Source organism: Lytechinus variegatus, chromosome 8 (assembly GCF_018143015.1).
Source record: "Lytechinus variegatus isolate NC3 chromosome 8, Lvar_3.0, whole genome shotgun sequence".
NCBI lineage: Eukaryota > Metazoa > Echinodermata > Echinoidea > Temnopleuroida > Toxopneustidae > Lytechinus > Lytechinus variegatus.
In genome coordinates, this window is record NC_054747.1 from 40,490,010 (window position 1) to 40,510,584 (window position 20,575).

The 20,575-nt window shown below is 36.1% G+C and overlaps 1 protein-coding gene across 1 annotated transcript; it reads right to left on the reverse strand.

Annotated features, from left to right (window-relative positions):
- Positions 1 to 2,909: 2,909 nt before the first annotated feature.
- Positions 2,910 to 16,874, reverse strand: LOC121419491 (homeobox protein H2.0-like). The gene is made up of 4 exons (XM_041613946.1): positions 16,115 to 16,874; positions 5,746 to 6,061; positions 4,612 to 4,732; positions 2,910 to 4,123 (listed from the first exon to the last, which is right to left on the reverse strand). Exons 1-4 carry the CDS (start codon positions 16,674 to 16,676, stop codon positions 3,842 to 3,844), a joined length of 1,281 nt encoding a protein of 426 aa, XP_041469880.1. The 5' UTR covers positions 16,677 to 16,874; the 3' UTR covers positions 2,910 to 3,841.
- Positions 16,875 to 20,575: the final 3,701 nt, after the last annotated feature.

Below are 20,575 nucleotides of genomic sequence, written 5' to 3' on the forward strand. Positions count from 1 at the left end.
CGATCCCCGGCCGCGGCACCTATGCCCGCGAGCAAGGCATTTAATCTATACTTATATTGCTCTTTTACCCTGCTTTCAAATAAATGGAAATGCTATGTGCATTATTGGTAACTAGGTGTGCACTTGTTTAAAAAAAAAGTGAGAGAGCGAGATAGAGACAGAGAGAGTTGGGATCTGTGAAAAATCTTTATCTGTTTTATCTTTTTTCTGTACGGTTCAACCAGAACAAAGAGGTTACTGCGTTATATTTCATGATATGACAATTATTTTGTAAATTGTAAAGGGAATGAAATAAAAGAACATTTACACAGTCATGTTAGTTTTAGTAATGCTACAGTAACGCCCCGGGTAACGCCAGTAAAGCCGACTCCAGGCCGACAAAATCCATTAGCATGAGAGACCATCGGTCGGTTTTGAGTCTCATTTAACACTAAACATGAACATGTATGTTATCAGAGTTGTAGCACCACCCGCTCAGATGAAGATTTGAGGGTAAGAAGGGTCCCTTTTTTCCTAACAGCCCCATATATCCGGTTTGTTTGGGGTGCATGTTACGAATAAATGTGATAAGCGACAAATAATGGTTGTTCTATCCCGCGGTGGCCGGGTGAGTTATAAATTGATGATTGCTGCGTCTCCTCGTGCTCTATGAGTTATGATGTGTGCACCTGTTGCCGCCGGCTCTGAATTAAATTCCAATTTTCTTGTCATATTATCCCCCACTTTTATTGTCCAAACAAACTGTTTTGACATTTTAACATTTCTTTTGTGTAAGCGAGACTTCTTATCAAAAAGTAGATTTATTCAGGGGCATGGGTTAGTTGCAAAAGGTGTTATTTTTTACTCCGTTACATTTTGGGAAGGATGTTAAGAAGTAACTTCTGGTTCTTTCAGATTTTTGGATTTGATAAGTTTGATCGAATAGTTAATCGATGTAGGCCCATTGCATTTATCATTAAATGATATTTTTAATTTTTTTTTACAATTCATTTATTTCTTTCGTATCCATTTTTATTGAATACATTTCGTCTTTATTCGTCTCCATTTCCCCCCAAATGTTATACAATTATGATTGAAAATCATTCGAACTACAATTTTTCGTGAATTTTTTGCCTTACACTTTATTGATTAGTTTATCTACGGAATCACGGATGAATGATATTAAAAACATCTTGGCCCAAGAGGAATGTGGAACCGCCAGTGTGATCATTAGGCCTACCTTAAACAATACCAATCTCAAATAAACTCACCAAAACACCGAAAATATCAATTTTGGAAATACACCCTTTCGAATCTCTATATCGTCTTTCTTTTAAACCGTTTACTTAGGGGGTCTCCTGACGGCGAATGGAAGTCTTCAAATTTTCACCCGCCCAGGGGGTCCACCACTTGCCCGCCTTGCTGCCGAGAAGGGATGATGTAGCCTCGCGTTGTTTAACTTTGTTCAATTTGTGATTCAAATTTGTTCTTCCTCCTTCGTCTTGTTTTTTTTTTTAGGAAGAAAGTGTTGTTAGCGGGACTCCAATGGTTATCCTCACTATGCCGGCGCGAACCTGGAGGGGGCACATGGGGGCAATTAATGCCCCCCTTTCTGTTTATCTGTTAAATCGCATTCTGCATTGAGCATTCCCTTCTTTTAATTCCCTTTATGAGGTGAGAAAGGACCTATGCCACTTGTATTTTTTTTCTATAAGAAATGTGTCGAGGATGATCATTTCCTGCTATTTACATGATTTAGTAGCGACTACATAAAACAAATAAAAATCACTTACATTATTATAATCATTATTATTTTAGCTTGAATTTTTTGTCAAGAAAATGGGTCTTTTGTAGCAGCGAAGAGTTTTCTCGATGATATTTCAAAACACTTTTTTTTTAAATAATTGATTAATATTCTGTACTCATGACATCCACCCCACAAATCTAAAATATTGGGTCCGCCCCTGTCGCATGCCGATCGCACAGACTGTAGCGTGATAATGGTAGGATGTCTTGCGGTGCTGCAGACCTGGAGCATTTGGGAAAAAAATTATCATGATTATGAAAATTTCCTACGAAGCTAGATTGGCTAAGGTTCGAATGTCAGGGTCAAAGGTTGGGTCAGGGGACAAATATTGATATTACTCATAGCGTTATTTTTTTATTTTTGTTAGTATGTGTCTTTTTATAAACGTTATTTAAGATCAGTCAATCTTCGCTCATGACGGAATAGCAAAAAAAAAAAAAAAATTGAGCTATATATTTTAGGGCATATTGCATTGATCATTCAAAATTAATTTTGTTAATATAAACAGGGCAAAAGAAAGAAATCCATTAATTACATTATCAAAATAAACAAGTCAATTTGTTTTTGCTAGTAGTTGATTTCAATTATCTTATTAAATTAATATTGATAAAAAGTAAGTTGGTTTCCAGATCCTATATTTTCAACCTATACTTTAACTTCAGATTATCCTCTCCCTCATACCCTTCTTACCCCCTACCCCCTCTCTCTCTTCCTTTCTATCATTATATTTCTCTTCGCTTGTATATCTAGGGAAGGGGCGCGAACCCGGGACTACCCCCCCCCCCTCTTCAAGAGTTCTTAGCGATTAACATACAATATCGAATGCTGCAGTAAACTGCCACATTCGCAGTCATAACTAATTTTAAATGTTATTGAACTCAATCAATACAGAACCCTACGTTACTTTTTTATCTATTATGTATATATTGTTATTTTTATGTTAACAGGACCAGGCTGAAAAACAGTTAATCTGAGCCTGCTATCCTGTATTAAGATATTTTAATAAATAAATAAATACATAAATAAATAAACCAATACTACAGCTCCTAGACTACACAATGATAACTATTCTAATCTCATTTTTTGTCAAAAGTCATTTATTACAAATATATACAAAGAAAACACACATACACCTTTGTACCATAGAGCTATAGCAGCTATAGCTCCGTGTTAATATAACTTACATAAATGCACACATGGCCATATACGCAGTAAGGAAGAGGGGACACAGATGGGGGCGTCGCAACCTCATAATTGTCAAAACCTTCATTTTACTTTGTTATAAAATAACAAAAATTCTCGAAAGTTGAAGTAAGTCTTTACATTTATATTCAAAGACGCATAGAATATTCTCGTGGGCAAAGCCCATCTTCGCTTTCTCGCTTGAGCATGGAAGAAACACTAATTTGCCTCCAGTAACATGGATGTGCAACAAATCAATTTTAGATATTCAAAGATACATCAATGGTATAAAGCACACACATAATGATATCATGAAGCATTGATAGATTTTTCGTTGTGAATAAATAAGGTTATAGATCAGAAGTTAGGCCTGTAATTTTCTCGAATTTACGATTGAGCTCAATGATACATGGATGACCTTCACCAACCGCTTCCGGGTCAAATCCACTACAAAATATGGTTAGTCCTGACGTTGAGGTCGCTAGGCATAATGGCCCGAATTCTCGAAGATGGGCTAACTTGGCCCATGGGCGAAAGCGCGTCATTTGACGGAGGCTAAATTTTGCCTTTCTTGAAGTTGGACTTAAAGGGCTTTCACAATCGCTCTTGCGATCGTTTGCGATCATTTGGTCAAAATATGTGTTGCACACAATCGCAACGGTTGTGAGCAGTCGTGTGAAAGGGGATCAAGTTAGGTAACCTTTGAGAATTCGGGCCTATGGGAGAAAGGGGGTTTGCTGTCCTGTTCTTATGAATAACAATAAAAAATGCTTATATATCGAAATAATTGCGAAGTACCTATTTGCATTATACAGAGGCTCTATTCAGAAAGTCAATATGGTCATAAATAAAGTAATTGTTCTTTATTAAAACTTATGAACTCATAGACGAAGAATGAAAGGACGATGACGACGTAGCATATGCAAATGAGGTCACAGGTTGATGCGTTGGGGTCAAGTTCTGCTGACGTACACATGAGTTCATAGTCACACTGGAGACTGTCATCTCTTCTTCATCCGATATATCTGATAACCCATCGTGGTCAATGCCTGGTGAGCATACTGGAGAAATGGTACCATTCTCCTCTATTAGGTCGGTTTTCTTTGGTCGGCCTTTGGGTTTTGTTGGGGGCTCTTGTCGACCGCTTTGCATTACCTATAGAGGGAAAAAATATGGAGAAAGAAAAAAATACTGAGTAAAAAGTCTCTCTAATTAATTCCTCAAGATCTTCTTTTGAAGGGGAAATTAGATTTCGCTCCAGTGTACAAGACCAAGATACAATTTTCGAAAAAACCCTTTTCTTCTATTTTATTCTCACTTTCGTACAACATGCCATGTAGGCCTATGCTATGGATGAACAATAATACAGTGTGTACGTATACATTAAAGCTAATCGAACATGAATAATGGCAACATGGAATTTGACCTACCAATCAAATACAACATGTTACTTTAAATCTGTGTCTTCGATTTCATTATTCTATTCTCGTACCAGGTTTTGGCTTCTAGTTGGTTCAAACCTCGAGCCGTACAGTATCAAGACTGAGAATGAGGGATTCGCCTTGACGTCACAATGCAAAGTCACGATCGTGAAAAAGAATTCGTCCCAACATAAAATTGAATGATTCAATGTTTAAACTGACCTGTTTCTTCCATTTCATCCTTCTATTCTGATACCAGGTCTTGACTTGTAGTTGACTCAATCCTAATGTCTCAGCCAGCTCCAATCGATCAGGAGTAGAAAGATACTTCTGTTTATCAAATCTATTACAAGAAAGACAAAGTAAAGAGAGTTTAACTATCACTAGTTTTTTTTCTAGCTAGAATCTATCAATACTTCATATGATTGACATATCAGTATCAATAATGCATATACCATTGTAATTTATTTCAAAGGGTTTAATTTAGGATGAAAGAACACTGTTGGGTTAATGTTTTGCCCGAGGACAAAGGTGCCTTTTGTTGGGGATTGAACCCTGCATGGACTTGGCTTCTCAGGCGCATTAGACCACCCGACCACGGCACCTCCAAAATAATGATGATCGTTAACATCGCAACAAAGCAACGATTTTAATCATCGTCACCCTCATCATCACTGCACACATTGATGAAATTTGCGATTCTTATAACTTTTGTCATTATAAAAAAAAAATCATTCATTTTTAACTTTATGATCAGCATTATAATTGTTAGTTTTCATTTCGAAATCATTTCATATCCATTTCAAAATAATGATGATAATGACATTGCTAACCGCATATTGATTGATTGGCCGATATGGCCTTTTATTTGTATCCAAAATAAAATCATATTTAACATGATAAAACAATATTTAAAAATATTCTAAAGAGGCAAGGGAAAATAAAGCAAAACAAAATTTTAAATATAACAATTACAATAAATGGAAGCACAACATACATGTACCGGATGACTAATATGACTAATATCATTTATGTTATCCTTGTATGCTGTATCCAGATTGTTTAAGTAACAAAAGTTATCTCAGCATTTATTTTACACCCGGAAATACTATACCTTTACAATCTTGAATACAGATGTATGCATTTCCTTTGTCTTAATCGTGACGTTGGGTTCACACATGAGTAAAATATTACATTCGTGGCATTGAAAAAAAAATATGTTCAAAATTATAGTGCGCACATCATAACTTTTATTAAGGCCAACAGTTGAAGGTCCGTTAAACACATTAGGATTATTCAGCATATGATTTGGGGCATTTTCTAAAATATTTTCAAATTCAAGTTCACAAATCATACCTCTTTTCAAGTCCTAACAGTTGAAGCTCCGTGAAAACCGTCCTGCTCCGCCGGCACTTCTTGGCCGCCCTGGCTGCTTCTGCAGGCGATACCGCCGGGGTCTTACCCCTCAGATAGACAGGCACCGGTATGGGTACACTGAGGGAGGGGTGTGTCCCTGGGTGGGGGTAGAGATGAGCTGGATGGGGGCTGTAGTGCGGATGATGCTGGTTGCTAGGTGATAAGGAGGATGGATGGTGACGGTGGTGTGGATGGAGGGTGGGGTAGTAGGGCGTGGCTGCTGGATGGGTCGTGGTGTAGAGTTGAGCTAATCCATCTGAATATGAGAAATAAAAAAAAAAAATGTCTAAACTCATTAGAACTCATTCGGAAATTTAGCTTCTGATTCATGAAATCTGAATTTCAAATTGATTTTTAAGCTCAATTATTGAAACAAAAACACAAATCATTAAGGCTGTTTGAAGTTTCTATCAATTTTACGTTTCCTTAGGAACATCGCGGTTCTGTGTAACTTTTCAAGAGTCTGAGATGCTGTAGTTTTCGTTCATTTTCATTTTGCAATGACATTTGCTATGAATTTGCAGATAAAATACTTCCTTGATTACTATGATCTACTGAGTGACCTTTACCTTCTACTATTACAAATTTGAAGAGACGAATGGTGTCGATAGTGCATTTTACAAAGGTGATTGATAATCAAACTGTTCCAGGTTCCAGAGTCTGCTCTGATTCGTTTGTATTTCCTTTCCATGTCTCCCTCTCTTTATTTGGCAATTATATTGGTATATTTTTGTATTTTGTTTCCTAGTATATTTCTGTTTCCTACATTCTTGATAGCGTATCGAGAACATCACGTCAGAAGAGGGATGGGGCACCGCCCCCCGTCTCCCCACCCCGTAGCTTAGTTACTGATTATGATTATATCGTCAGCTAGATACTGTCTTTATTTTTCATATCCCTTTACTTTGTTCTAACCTAGAGTAGACTTCTGTACATAGATCAATTGTTAAGACTTCCAACATGGGGGTTAATATCAGCCCAAACATATCTTCAACAGATATAGACAGTATAATTGTTTAATTGCTTCAAATTTGTGGTGACATTTAATGCGATCGGGATGAATTAGGCAAAGTAAATTAAAAGCGAGGGGACGAGACAGGTGCGCTGGTGGTGGGCCAGCGGGGTCGTAATTGCGATAAATGATACCTTGCAATTAAATGCATTATTTGTGATAATGATGCTATTCAGGGCGCACGGGTGGCTGCCTTGTGCGTGGGCACAACTACGCATGCGCAGACGTACGAGCACTGCCTTTCTGACGTCATTGTGCGTTCGTATAGCATGCCTATGAGGGCCTGTTTAGCTTAGCTTATATTTTATTTTTGTAAACGCTTTTATTTGCAATGAGAACTTTTTCTTGTAAACCCTAAACTGTTGCAAATTTTTGTTAGAATCATACATATAAAACGGAAGAGTGAGCATTTTTTCTCCATTTTTTATATAAATTTTTGATTGTACAACTGGAAGTAGAAAGCTCGTGCCTAAACGCAACATAGCTACAGAAAACGATTGATTTATATATACATTTCATGTAACTAAAAAAAAAACGATATTAATAGAACTGAATAATTGTCGATCTTATAAAGAACGTTTAAAAGTTGTATACTCTTAGCATGCTTAGGGGAGAGAATTATATCAATAAAATCATGAGCTATGGCGAAACGCGGCGCGATGCCTGAATATAATATCAGGGGGTTAAAGTAACAATGTTGAACATCCTAAGATGTGATTACTTGAAAGGAAACATGATAAATGGCAAGATTATTATTGGTATAGCTTGTCCGGGGCATCTCCATAACTGAATCGGAGACATGCCAACAGTGACAAGATAAAAGGCGGGTTCCTCTCGGCTTGGTCTCAGCGGGACACCGCTCGACTCTCCAGTACCAGCCGCGCGATGCAATTCAAAAATGACGTTGGGCTGGAGGGAGGTACGCTTATAGAAAAATCATTTCCAACACTAACAAAACTATTTACCCCTTTGTGGGGTCCAAACATTCTTTAAGTATCCTCGTCTGTACTTATATATCTCTTTCCCTCTCCCTCACTCACTCACTCTCACATACTCACCCACTCCCTTACACTCCATCTCTCTCTCTCTCTCTCTGACTTCAAAACACCAAATTCAAGTTCCCTTGAAAATAACACTCTTCTTTCCTCTTTGTAAAAATGGAAGTAGAGTATATTCTCTTCCGACTCGACCCCATTTTTTTTTTTTTTTGCCATGTTCCTCTAAAAACTGTTAGTAATTGGCGCAATATGAAACAAGTTTGCCTTTCGACAAGCAAGTGAGCTATAATGGGTTGATAGATTTGAGTGTGAGCGCAACATGGCGTGTCTTGCAACATTGCGTTTTAAAATTCCCGAACGAGTGAAGCGAGCGTGCCCAAATTTTGACCTTTTTGAAAAAAAAATGAAAGTAATTTTGTTTTAGCCTGTGACAAAATATTCAGAAAATAACATCGGATCTTTTCATTTTAACTTTTCTGTTCTGCCTTCTCCTCCCTCTTGTTTCTTTTTTAAAAAAACTTTTCCCCTTTTTAGCAAGCTAGGTGCATGGAGGGGTAGTTGGTTCGAATAAAAAAAAAATCTGAAGGAAAAAATAAGTTGGGCTCTCGTTCATCAGTTGAAAGCTCTTTTTCCAACTGAGCTAGCATGCCCATTAAGTCTACTCTTTGGAATAGCTTGCCATTTTCCAAGAAAATCTTACTACAAACTAAGAAAAAAAAAACACACACGCCATACGTTATAAATGTCGAAGGAGACTCTTAGGCGCTACCTACTGGTATTTTTCAATTAACGTGTCACCGTTAATTACCGTCATGCACTTGGAGAAGTAAATCACATCCGGGGTAAGATACCGGCACAAAACGGGTCAGAGTGAAGGGTTGATCTCGATTATAACAAACAAAGAATGAGAGAGAGAGAGAGAGAGAAAGTAAGAGACCACCCCCTAAAAAATAATAATGATAAAAAATAAATGAAACAAATAAACAAATAAATAAAGATAATAATAATAACGATCCCGACAGACAGAGAGGGAGTTGGAGGGATGTAAAAGAAACATGAAATAAGATACACCAAACAGAGAGAGAGAGAGAGAGGGGGGGGGGTGGTAAAAGATACAGTAAAATAAATACCATCCAAACACCTATAAAGAGAAAGAGAAAGGGAGAGAGAGAGAAAAATGAAAAGATAGGCATGTAGGCAGGTAGAGAGGGAGAGAGATCAAGCTGAGGTCTTACAGTACTTAAACCAGAAATTTGATAACGTCAAAGCTATAGCGATTGATAGTCACTGTGGATATGAAAAAATAGTAAACATATATATAATATCAAGTAATAATTGCAAGACAAACGGATCAGAGTGAAAATATGATATACGATGTCGTTTTAAAGAAAAATATGCAAATTCATTTGTTAAATATTAGTATTAGTGTCGTGTACAGGATGAAGTTTTTAGTAATTTTCTAATTTATGATGACGCTCTTTATTTCATTTTTGTAAATCGATTTTATTCAGATTTTAATTCACCGACTGAGGGCGTATTGTTTTTTTACAGTCATGGGAAGCGTTTCGCTTGTCCGTTATTGTTAAATTTCTTTAATTTTGTGATCCGAGCCCAATGACGTAAGTATTATTTGTTTATTTTGAAGTTTATTAGTTATAATATCAGATAAGCCAAGTGGCATGCTGAAATATGGTTTTAAGTGATGAAATTAATGTGTGCAAGTTATGTAGGCCGAGTGAATGTGTCCAAATGAAAACGCCGTATACGTGTACGTGCATGCATTACGTAATAGAAAGCGAACGTGGCGGTAGTTGTGTATGGAAGGCGAACAACTTGAATTTGGCGCCTTTGTGTACGTCATGGATGCATTGGCGTTGTCATAAGCCATGTAAACATAAAGAAGTAAACAAAAACGCATTTAAAGTAGTAGTTGATTTCTTTTATTATGAAAAATGTTTTACATAAAAGGTGAATTTTAGGGTTCATTCATCAATACATGATATTCACAGTATGCTTATACTTGATGTGACCTTGAAACATGCCAAGGTCATTCTTGGTTGTTGAATAATTTAAGTTGGAATGCAAGTCGACGTTATTTGCCTGTTTCGAAATCTGTAGACATTATTTATATGTGTCATGACATGTTGTCATTTCAGCTTATACAAGTATTGTTTATTCTGTTATTAAATTGCAGATTGAATAATGTCAACACATCAACACTATAGACTCGGTCTGATTCTTGTGTTTGTTTAGTTTCGACGTATCACACGCCACGATTAGCATACTAGGAAAAAGGAATATTTGTTTATATACCCCTATTCCAGCAAATCATTAACTAAATAATGTGGTAATCGTTTTTTAAAAACCCACCCCAATTCACTACAAAATATACTCCAACTACAAATTATTTCAAGACCCTTTTTCAGGGCACGTTGATTGGCAAACTAATTACCTTATGATTGGCAAACTAATTGACTTCAACTTTTTTCTTAGTTCTTTGAATAACCGACCAACATTAGAAACGATATTCGTAAATGCTTACAAAATTCTTAGCGGCGCGCGTCTTTTATTTCTAGCACCGGGCGACAAGCGTGCGGCTCTCACCCCATGAGCTCGGCGCGTTTTACTCGTCAGCCCGCTGAGGGTTCGACGTGTTCGTTGAGGGACAAATAAGTAAATTTAAAGTGTGCCATTACTTCCTAAACCTGCTCACCATATGCACAAAAAATTGTTGTTTCAGTTCAACCGCTTTTCAAAGAATTGTTTGTCTCTTTCTATCTTTCTTTTCTCCCGCTCTCATTGTTGGTGTTAATCAGTTACGTTAAACGGCCTAGTGACGAAATATTTATTGAGTGTGTGCGTCATGTGCGTGAATATAACTCGGAAGGTGGGTGTGGGCCATAGGGGTGGCATTAGCGATGTTCCAGACAGTAATACGCTGGGGTTTTTTATTTTCAATACAGGCAACGATGTTCATGAGCTTTACAGGAGGTGTTTAAACACGTGTGTAAAATCTTACACACTAAAGTTTCTTATTATTAAATATTCAACTGATTAACAATTCTTGTTTACAATTTTAAACAACCATGCACAATTTTAATCATGTAAAGTTGAGGTAATAATCAACGTTGTTGAAGGAAAAAACAGCAACGTTTTCTTTCAAATTTAGCGTTCATTTTCCAAATATATGTTTTTATTAATTAATCACAAAGTAGACTTATCATATTCTACTGCGAAAGAGCCTATTAAAGAATTTCTGACCTGTGTAGCAGCGTCTCGGCAGCGTAAGGATCCACAAATCTTGATTAGTAAAACCTGGCGTTTGGGCCAAATTGCTTTTAAAAAGTAATGAGGGAGCAAAGCGAGCAAGAAAACTTAATCTTTTACGAATTGAAAGCTAATTTTCTGATAGATTTTAACAGAATATTCAGAAAAATATAATTCTCCCTCCCCCCGTTTATTTTGTTTCTTTACCTCCTTTCTTGTTCATGGTACCGTTTCTTGGAGGTCGGGGGTGGGGATGGTTTGGATGCAAAGCCCAAGATCCCCCCTCCCCCAAACACTATCTATACATCAGTGTATCTCGGGCAATTTATTCAGATGAGAAGTCTTTCTCCATTCGGTCAGTAACTGTTGGTCTATTTGTCATGTTTGTCAGGATCATTTGCCTCTCGAAAGTTGATGATCAAAGGATTTTTAAGCCCTTTTATTCGACCAATCTTACTTTATTTAGGTCTGGCCGGAGCACCTGTGTTTATACTTCCGAAGCCAGGAATTGTTTCCAATTACTTAGCTATCTTTAGGCCAATGCCTCGGGCAAGTTTGGAATAATAGACCGGACAGGTGCCATATTTTGAAATATGAAAATTCACCCAGCGTAAGATCGCTGATTGGAATAATGCATCTATAAGTGCGCGCGTGAATCTCTCTAATTTGTGTCTATTATCATTCCTCGGATTTTGATCGGTGAACGTCATGTATTTTGCTGAATGACCATTGGTCAGTGATTTCGTGACGTATAATGCGTGAAATGGGATGAGGGAAAAGGAATGCAATTTATACATATGTAATTGTATGCATGTATTCATTTTTTTTAATAAAAAAGAGCAATTTAGCTAATAGACAAATATTAGAGAGAATTATATAATTTTGTTTACACTCCTCCTGAATACAAATTTTAGATCATGTTCTGCGTCTACTTTGCATTCTTTATCTTGCTCTTCAGCTGATTGTCTACGAGCCTCATATTACTCCGCATTTCGTCTATTTTTCATTTCTTTATCCTTTGTTTGTCCTCTTCCAACAGGTAAATCCAGCCCATATTATATTTTATCCACTTGTCTCCTTCATTCCCTTTCTTCTACTCTTTTTTTGTCTCTTTTTGTTCTCTCCCTCTTCTTCTTCTCCTTCATCTCCCCTGTATTAAAAAATAATAATTCCTTCTCCCTATCATAGACAATCTTGCTAATGTAGACTTTTCCTATCTTCTATAACGTCAATTCCCTTCCACCTTCGGCTATACAAACTCATATTTTTTTTATATAAGATCTCGGTTGCATTTAAAGCGATACAAAATTTAGATCACTTAACTTAAAGCGAATGTCATTTCCGATGTTCCCGCCCAAGAAAAAGCGCAAGAAAATTATCTTTGCATTTTCTAGGTTTAATCAATTATCATCATATACATGATATACGTGACTCTAAATATTTGTTTTGATAAGATAGAAAAATGTCATTCAAAAAAAAAACGAATGCAATATCGACAAGAAACAAAAATGAAAATGCATTACCGTTAGGCCTAATAAGTTCTTGTTTTAGAAACAAACAATTACAGTCCTGTTTTCTAGTAATATAAATCATCTACATGAATTGCCGGAACGGATAAAAAAACAATCGAATTATAGTAATGGGCTAAAATTGTTGATCGTTCCATCTTCCAGCGATGCATCGGTTTGTTCCGCCGTCATAACTCGGTCGATATAAGATGCTATTGCCCGCCCATCCCGTCAGAGTTCATTACCTCTGCTATTCTGACAACACAATATGGCTGGGAGGGAGAGGGCTATATTATTACTATCCTTCGATTAAGTAGGTCCGGCCAATTTCCTAACCCAGTCAATTATCCAATTACATTGCTAATGGTTTGATAATGAGGAAGGATGATTATATCAGTAATAACTGAAAATGGGTGGTATTATTTTAGAAGGGGGTAAGATGTCTTGTCAGACACTCCAAGCGATGTTAAGAGTCATGACAGTCTTAACAGCAAACTTCATCACCTATCCTAGAGCGCTGTTGAAGGTACCAAGTGACGAAAACGTTTCAAAATTTGAAGAACTGTCACAAATTATCAAGCTTAAAAAGTATTTTTTTTTATTTTGTGTCGGAAAGGTGAAAACAATATGCATTAACTGGTTTTGTCCATTCGATGATAATGATTAAAAGATACAAGTACTAAAAATGTATATACTCTACTGCAGCATATGCAGTGTGATGTAATCTTGGTACTGTATAAATACGCATATTCGTACACAACACACATACACCCGCACTCCTACGATCAAAGAAAATCATTTTTTGTTCAATTAATTTTTTTTTTCATTTTGCTATCAATTTATTTATCTATGCATAACTTAACTAATTTACTTATTCTCAAAACTTTGCCAGAATAAACCTCATTTAGCCAACGTCTCTGTCTTCTGACGTAGGGTCCGAGAAAGAAGGCAAAAGTCACAAAGACTCTCTCTCCGATGTCTGTTCCAACGTGGGTGTTGTTATTTTTCAATTGCATTTGATAGAAATGAACCCCTGAAAAACCTTACTGCTTATTCACTTGTACTTTTAATCTCATTTACTTGATTTTTTTATCCTTTTTTAATATTTATCTTTTATTTTATCATATTTGGGGCTAACCATTTTCCCAAAAATAGTGAGGAACGTTTCCACTGTTTAAGCAACCTATTTTTAAATTGTTTCATCGAACATCTGCTGAATTGTTATCGTTTTCATAAGGTATAATCAAAGATTTTATATTTTCTAAGGGGAGAAATGCAAAGTATTCTTGTTTCCCTCTTATCACGTGGCCTTGTCTGAAGCGTTCTCACTTACATCCGTTTTTTTTAAAGATTTTTGTTTCTTTTTATTTCATTTTTTATCTTGTAAGTTTCATTTATTTCTCGTTTCCCTCTCTTCTATCTTACATCATTCACATAGTAGTAATGAAATAATAAAATAACCCATTACCAATAAAATTACAATCACTCAGTGAAATAGGCTTTATATTGTCTACCTATAGGAGCGCCTTGAGCACCTAACAAGGTGGATATGTGCGCAAAATAAATACCCCATATTATTATATTATTATACCTGTCTATCTTTTAACCTAATATTTAACTCAACATATCTTCTTACACTTTTAAGTTGCGGATTTAGTGGGTGTTATAAACAACAATTCAACATTGTCGACATCAATTATTTGAAATACAAATAGGAGGCCTATTGCGACAGCAATTAGATACATGTTCCAAATGTTTGGATGTATTTGGATGAAGTTGTGTGAAATCATATTTTCTTCGATCATGTCGATCAAGTAGAAATATTGGGGATACAACATTGTTATATTTAAATGTTACTGCTTTGGCTATTGGGACCGTTACACTGTAAAAAATGAAGTGCTAATTTAGCACTTACAGTGCTTGTATAGTGACTGCACTACGAGTGCTGATTTTCTAGTTTAAATTTGAACTAGAAAATCAGCACTCGTAGTGCAGTAACTATGCAAGTACTGTAAGTGCTGAATTAGCACTTCATTTTTACGGTGTAAATTACTTTATTTTTTCTACGACGACCAAATCATATAACAGAATATTCAAAATAGAAAATATACTAACATGATTAAGTTGATAGATATTTCTTTAAAAAAATCACCCCCTTTCGCATTTCGTTGAAAGCGGGTGAGGCCTTCCTTTGTTTTTACTGAAATTATGAACTATAGTTCGAGTGGATTCTTGCTTTTTAAACCCAATTACATGTTGAAGTTTCGTGTGAAAGGGCGGTTAGTCACACTAACGAAACTCCAAACTTACCGATGATACGATATGGCATTCAAAATAACTTTGTAGAATTGACCGGACTGAAGTCTTTATCTTTGATGTGACTAGGGTATATGTGTTATGCTATCATGAAATCTATGTTGCATTTATGTGTAGCTTATATCGTTTTTATATCATGCTTATGTATGTATTCATTACCTACTAAATGCCTACTTCATGTATTTCATGTTGTATATTTTTCATAAGTGGAATGATTTTGAATATGGATGTCGATTGATAATTGAGGTGATATCACTTAATTTTACAATGTTTTAAAAGGCTTCGCATTTTTTGTTAGTATGTGGGAGATTTCATTGCAATTGTGTTGCAAGATCCTTGGCTGCAACATACTTGTTAAATAATGTAATTTAGATTGAAATGTGTGTTTTTTTTAATATCGTTTAAACATGTTTTTCTAATCACATATGTAAAGTTATATCGCTTGGAAACGAAATCGATTGATTTAAAGCAATAGAAGTGTTATACTAATTTATTAATGTTTTGATTATTGATTTAGACATGAATGCTTAACTGCATATTTCATCATTCCTTTATTGTTTAAACAATTTAATGATGATATGATTTTCAAATCTTTATTAAACATGTCAACAAACATTAATGTCATGAATTTTATAGACGGTATTCAAAACTAAACTAACAACAAACAAAGGAAAAAAACCCAGTGAATTGATACATTGTCTAATCGGATATAAAGGAAGAGACGAACAAAAACACAACTCAAATATTCAAATAATGCACTGGATAAAAGCAATTATAAACCATTATGCTTAATCATAATTAACCATCAATTAGATCTACTTCCCCTGAATGGTAAGCATGAATCCCATACGACGACGACGACGAAAGTACTACTTCTACATTAAAACTACCAACTATTGACGCGGCCGACAACGAATTCGATGGCGATGACGAGCAAACGTTGGTAATGATGTTTATAAGTAAGATCAGGAAGTTGGTTGTGATTGTAATGACGAACACGGTGTTCGTAGTTTCAATGTCACTGGGCTTTTGTGAATCATGATGACGACGATGACGATTACGACGATGATAGCAGTATAGGCTGTATTCGCTAATCTTTATGCTAGTTTTAGTTCACATCAGTTGATTATTATGATAAATAATACATAAACAATAATATCCAACAACATATTTTCTACTGCGCTACAAGAAATTAAGTATATACTTACCAGATAAAGAAAAGAGATTGACATTTGAAGATGACCTCAAAGATGACAATTGAAGTCCATTCAATTTGAAATCTTGATAAAACTTATTTTTAAGTCTTGAGATAAATTTAATGCTTGCATCATGACCTCTTGGCGTTATCGCATCACCGGCAAGACTTTCCCGCCGAAGCTCCGGCGAAGGGGAACATCTCTGTTGCGGTGGTGATGAAGATTTCATGGATTGCCGAGATGACGAATGCAAAATATCATCAATTGAAAATCCGCACTTCTTCATGGTTGTTGCTTCGGCACTTGGCTTTGCCTGCGAAATAAATGAGTTCGTGAATTTTGCACTTTTCGGTGTTTTTAAAGTCGAGTTTGGCAACAAAATAGCTAGGTTGTTTATCCGTTGGATGTCCGCAAGAGGCAACTCGGCAACGTTTCCTGCGGCAGGTGAGTGACGAATTGCGTCTAAGCCCGGACGCGGCACGTCCCCGCCCGCTAGGCTCGGGTAGCGAAGGAGTGAGGTGCCGATGGCGAGAGCAGGCGCACCTGGTTGAACGTTTGAACCACTAAATTGCATGGCTGTAAAACAGTTTGCAGTCAGATAAATATTGTTGACTTCAAATCGAAAATCGATTTTGATACGAAAATATAATTCTTCCAATGAGATAACCGTCTTAAGGATTCATGCCCGCCTTGAAATAGCAGAAAACATTTGGTTTTACTTGCAGTTTATGATGATTTGTTAGGCAAAATACCAAACTCGTTTCGCTTCTTCAAAAGTTAAAAAAAAAGCACTGATGAGAAATTGGCAATAGCTGTTGGATAAACGGAGTCAAAATATTCAGATCAATCAAGTCACGGAGGAAGACAAAAGTGTCGGAATCCTACCTAGAGGTCTCCTAAAGAAAGTCAACAGCTATTTCCGCACCCCATTTCCGAGTTAAGACCAAAAGTGTAATTGGCCCCGCCCACTTTATGATGGGGGTACGCACTCGGCGGTCTATTTTTGATCTGATTTTTAAAAAGGCTATAGATGCAGATGTCTTAGAACTTCATCCTCTCTTCGTATCTCCAAGTTCTCTCCGTTCTCTTTGCATCTTGTGACCCACCCCCTTTAGTAGTTTCTCCATTCCACTCATTAATACTCCATATTTAGGTCATCGCTCCCTTTCAGTTTTTACCGTTCATTTGTATGAAGAATTTGAGATAGATACGTATTAACACATTCAGATGAACATAATGAATAGGCAGTTTCGATAAAAGAATAATGCTACACCCTTTGGAGAGATCAACATATTGAATGCTCGATTATAGTAAGAAAATAAGATATGGGTGCACTGCGATCTAGAAACGCTAAAATAAAATAATACAGTTTTTGCTTGATATACACAGATAGAAGCCTTAAATATTGATGCCACTAAATTATTCTACGGAAAAGGGAAATTTTTAGATCTAAAGTTTACATCATTGGATATGAAATACTCATCAGATATTGAAAAGATTGAAAGTGTATAAAAGTAATATATATATATATATATATATATTATATCAGAAATGCGAAACAAATTCACGAGTAATGCAGATTTTGCAATGCCAACAATTAAGTTCTTTTATCAAAGAACTTAAAGTTGAAGTTCTTTACGTTTTAAGTTTAAATTTTTATGTTCTTTTATTCAACTTAACTGTTGGCATTGCAAAAACTGCATTACTCATAAATTTGTTTCGCATTTCAGTTGTCTTATTAATGCCAATAAGTGGAAAACCATATATATATATATATGTATATATATATATATATATATATATATATATATATATATATATATATATATATATATATATATATATATATATATATATATAACGTATGACCGCTTGTGACATTTAAAAAATCAGTCAGGATTTGGCGTCATTAATGTCTTAGGAAAAAAAAACCAGACATCATATTACTTAAAGAAAGAAATGAAATCATGGTTTATCTGTGACCAGGGAAAGAAGCCCCAAAGTATTATGACAAGGTAAGAAGATTGGATGAATGTACTTTGGCTATTTGATGAAGAAGAAAAAGTACACCGGTGAGAAGAAGGTAATAGCACGGATAATACATGATACCTCGCTCGACTGAGAGTGAGGCCTGTTAGCACAGCGGGTTGGCTAGAAAACCGCGGGGTTTCCGCCAAATAGCAAAGCGGGACGAATTACAGATTGAAACTTTATTGCTCACTAATAAGGCAGAGGACTGTCTGTTTTGAGTAGCCAGGTAGATATGACCAGAGATTGTTTGTGTTTGTTTTAGAGGGAGGGTTTATCTGAATCGAATGGGAAGTCTTTCATTGCTATACCATGTATACAACGCGGAACTTGGGTAGATGGAGTTTGAACGGAGCGAAGGTCATTCCAATATAAAAAGGGAATAAAAGAAGATACTGATGATCATAGGAACCATAATTCTTAGTAAAGGGCGAACTATTTTAAAGAATCGTTGCAATTTCTCGAATAACAGAGTCCATATTCATTTAACTTTCCGGCATAAAGCTGGCCTCCTGAGATACACACTGATTTTCCGCATCCCACACTCAGCGTTAACACAGCCCTTTTTCGATATCAAATAAATGCAAAGAGAATTAAAAATAAAGAAGAAAAAAGTAGGTAAAACTAAGTTCAACTAAACCTCGCATTCCAAGTAACACAATTATATTACCGCGACTCTGCCGACACAGCTTCATTATAGAAATCCACGGCCCACGGTATCATCGTCATTATCACAACCATCACCACCATCGGCTATGCACTTATCATCATTATGATCAATATCATTCTGTAATACCAAGGATACCATCATAAAATCGCACCATCATCATGATTATCATGACAATCTGTATCGTGGCCGAGTGGTCTAAGGCGCCCGACTAAACACTGAAAGTCCGGGGTTCGATTCCCGTATTTCTATACACTGCTCTTTTATTTTGCATCAACTAAATAAAAATGCTTTGTACATTATTGATACCAACGTGTTTGTTAAAAAAATATTACAATTACCATGATAATCAACATTATCAATCGTCATCGATTCTAATAATCATCATCGTCGTCATCGGTGTCGACATCACAAGTACACTTACCCCACTATCTTGTCTGTATCCCATCATCGTCGGGATCATCATAATCATCTTCACCACTATATCTACCATCGTCATATCTCCATAAGTGCACTTTAAAATCTCCGGTGTTGATTTAACACCAGCCCGGAATCTATATATGTCCACACCAGAAAAGTATTAAACAACACCAGTTTGGAATCAAACCGATGCTGTTTTAATACTAATTGATGTTGTATAAACACCTAGTGTTAGACCAAAACGAAACTGGTGTTGTTTAACACTTCTCCATGTTCTCTGGTGTGAACATGTATAGATTCCGGACCGATGTTAAATCAACACCAGAGTATTTGCAGCGTGTCTTTACGATCACCGCCATCATCATCGATACCACCACCACCACTACCGACACCCCTCCCCCTCGTCACCCCTCCCTTCCACTCCTCGTACCCTCCTTAATACCTCCCAGTCCTCGCCCGCAGGTTACTGTGGTTCGAATCACAGCACGGAGACCAGCCTACCACCGGTCCTCTTGACCCGTCTACCTGGGTGGCTTCCTCATGTTTGTTCCAATTTTTCATATTTTTCCTCCTCATTTTTAACGGGGCAGGGCTCCAGTATGATGCTTATTGAAAGTGACATGATGTCTATTCGCCATTAATAATTTATATCGTGTTTTTATGCTGAGATAATCGCTCGAAAGATGCTCCGTTCTCACTGCGCCGAAGTTTATCTCTACAAAGTCAGTAACCAATGAATGTCCTAAAAGAAAACCTAAGTAAAAATTATATAGAAGGGATTTTATTTACTTAATTAAAGTGCAGTAAAAAGGAATTTCAAAATGATTTTTTTTCACGCCCTTTCAGCAATGGTCGCTGATTGTCGGGAATTATGTCGATGCACATTATTGGAGGATTTTAATTATAATTATAAAACAGTGTTTTCCTTTGTTTTAGTATCAACACCCTATCGCAAGATAAATTCCACTATCTAGTAAAATGATTTTATGTAAAATATGAAAATCAGAGCTTGTCAGATAGGTCAGGACTGTCCAAGTATGAAACAAAATTTGAAAGAATTCGCTGATGTAAGAATTAAATATTTTAGTAAGGAAAGGGTTTTATATTGTATGGGAAATCCTAAGGCGAGTGTGTAACGATCGAGCGAAAAATCATTCCGTTTTCTTCAGATAAAACTTTTAAAAACAAACATCCCACCGAAAATAAAACAAATAAGTAGGCTTAACGATTCATGATGAAATTACATTGACTGAAAAGTTTTTGATGACAAAATATTTATATTGTATAATTATTTTCTGGTTTTAGAAGCACGTGCAGATGAAATTTATAGTTTGGATAGCTGAATTCATCATGTTCAT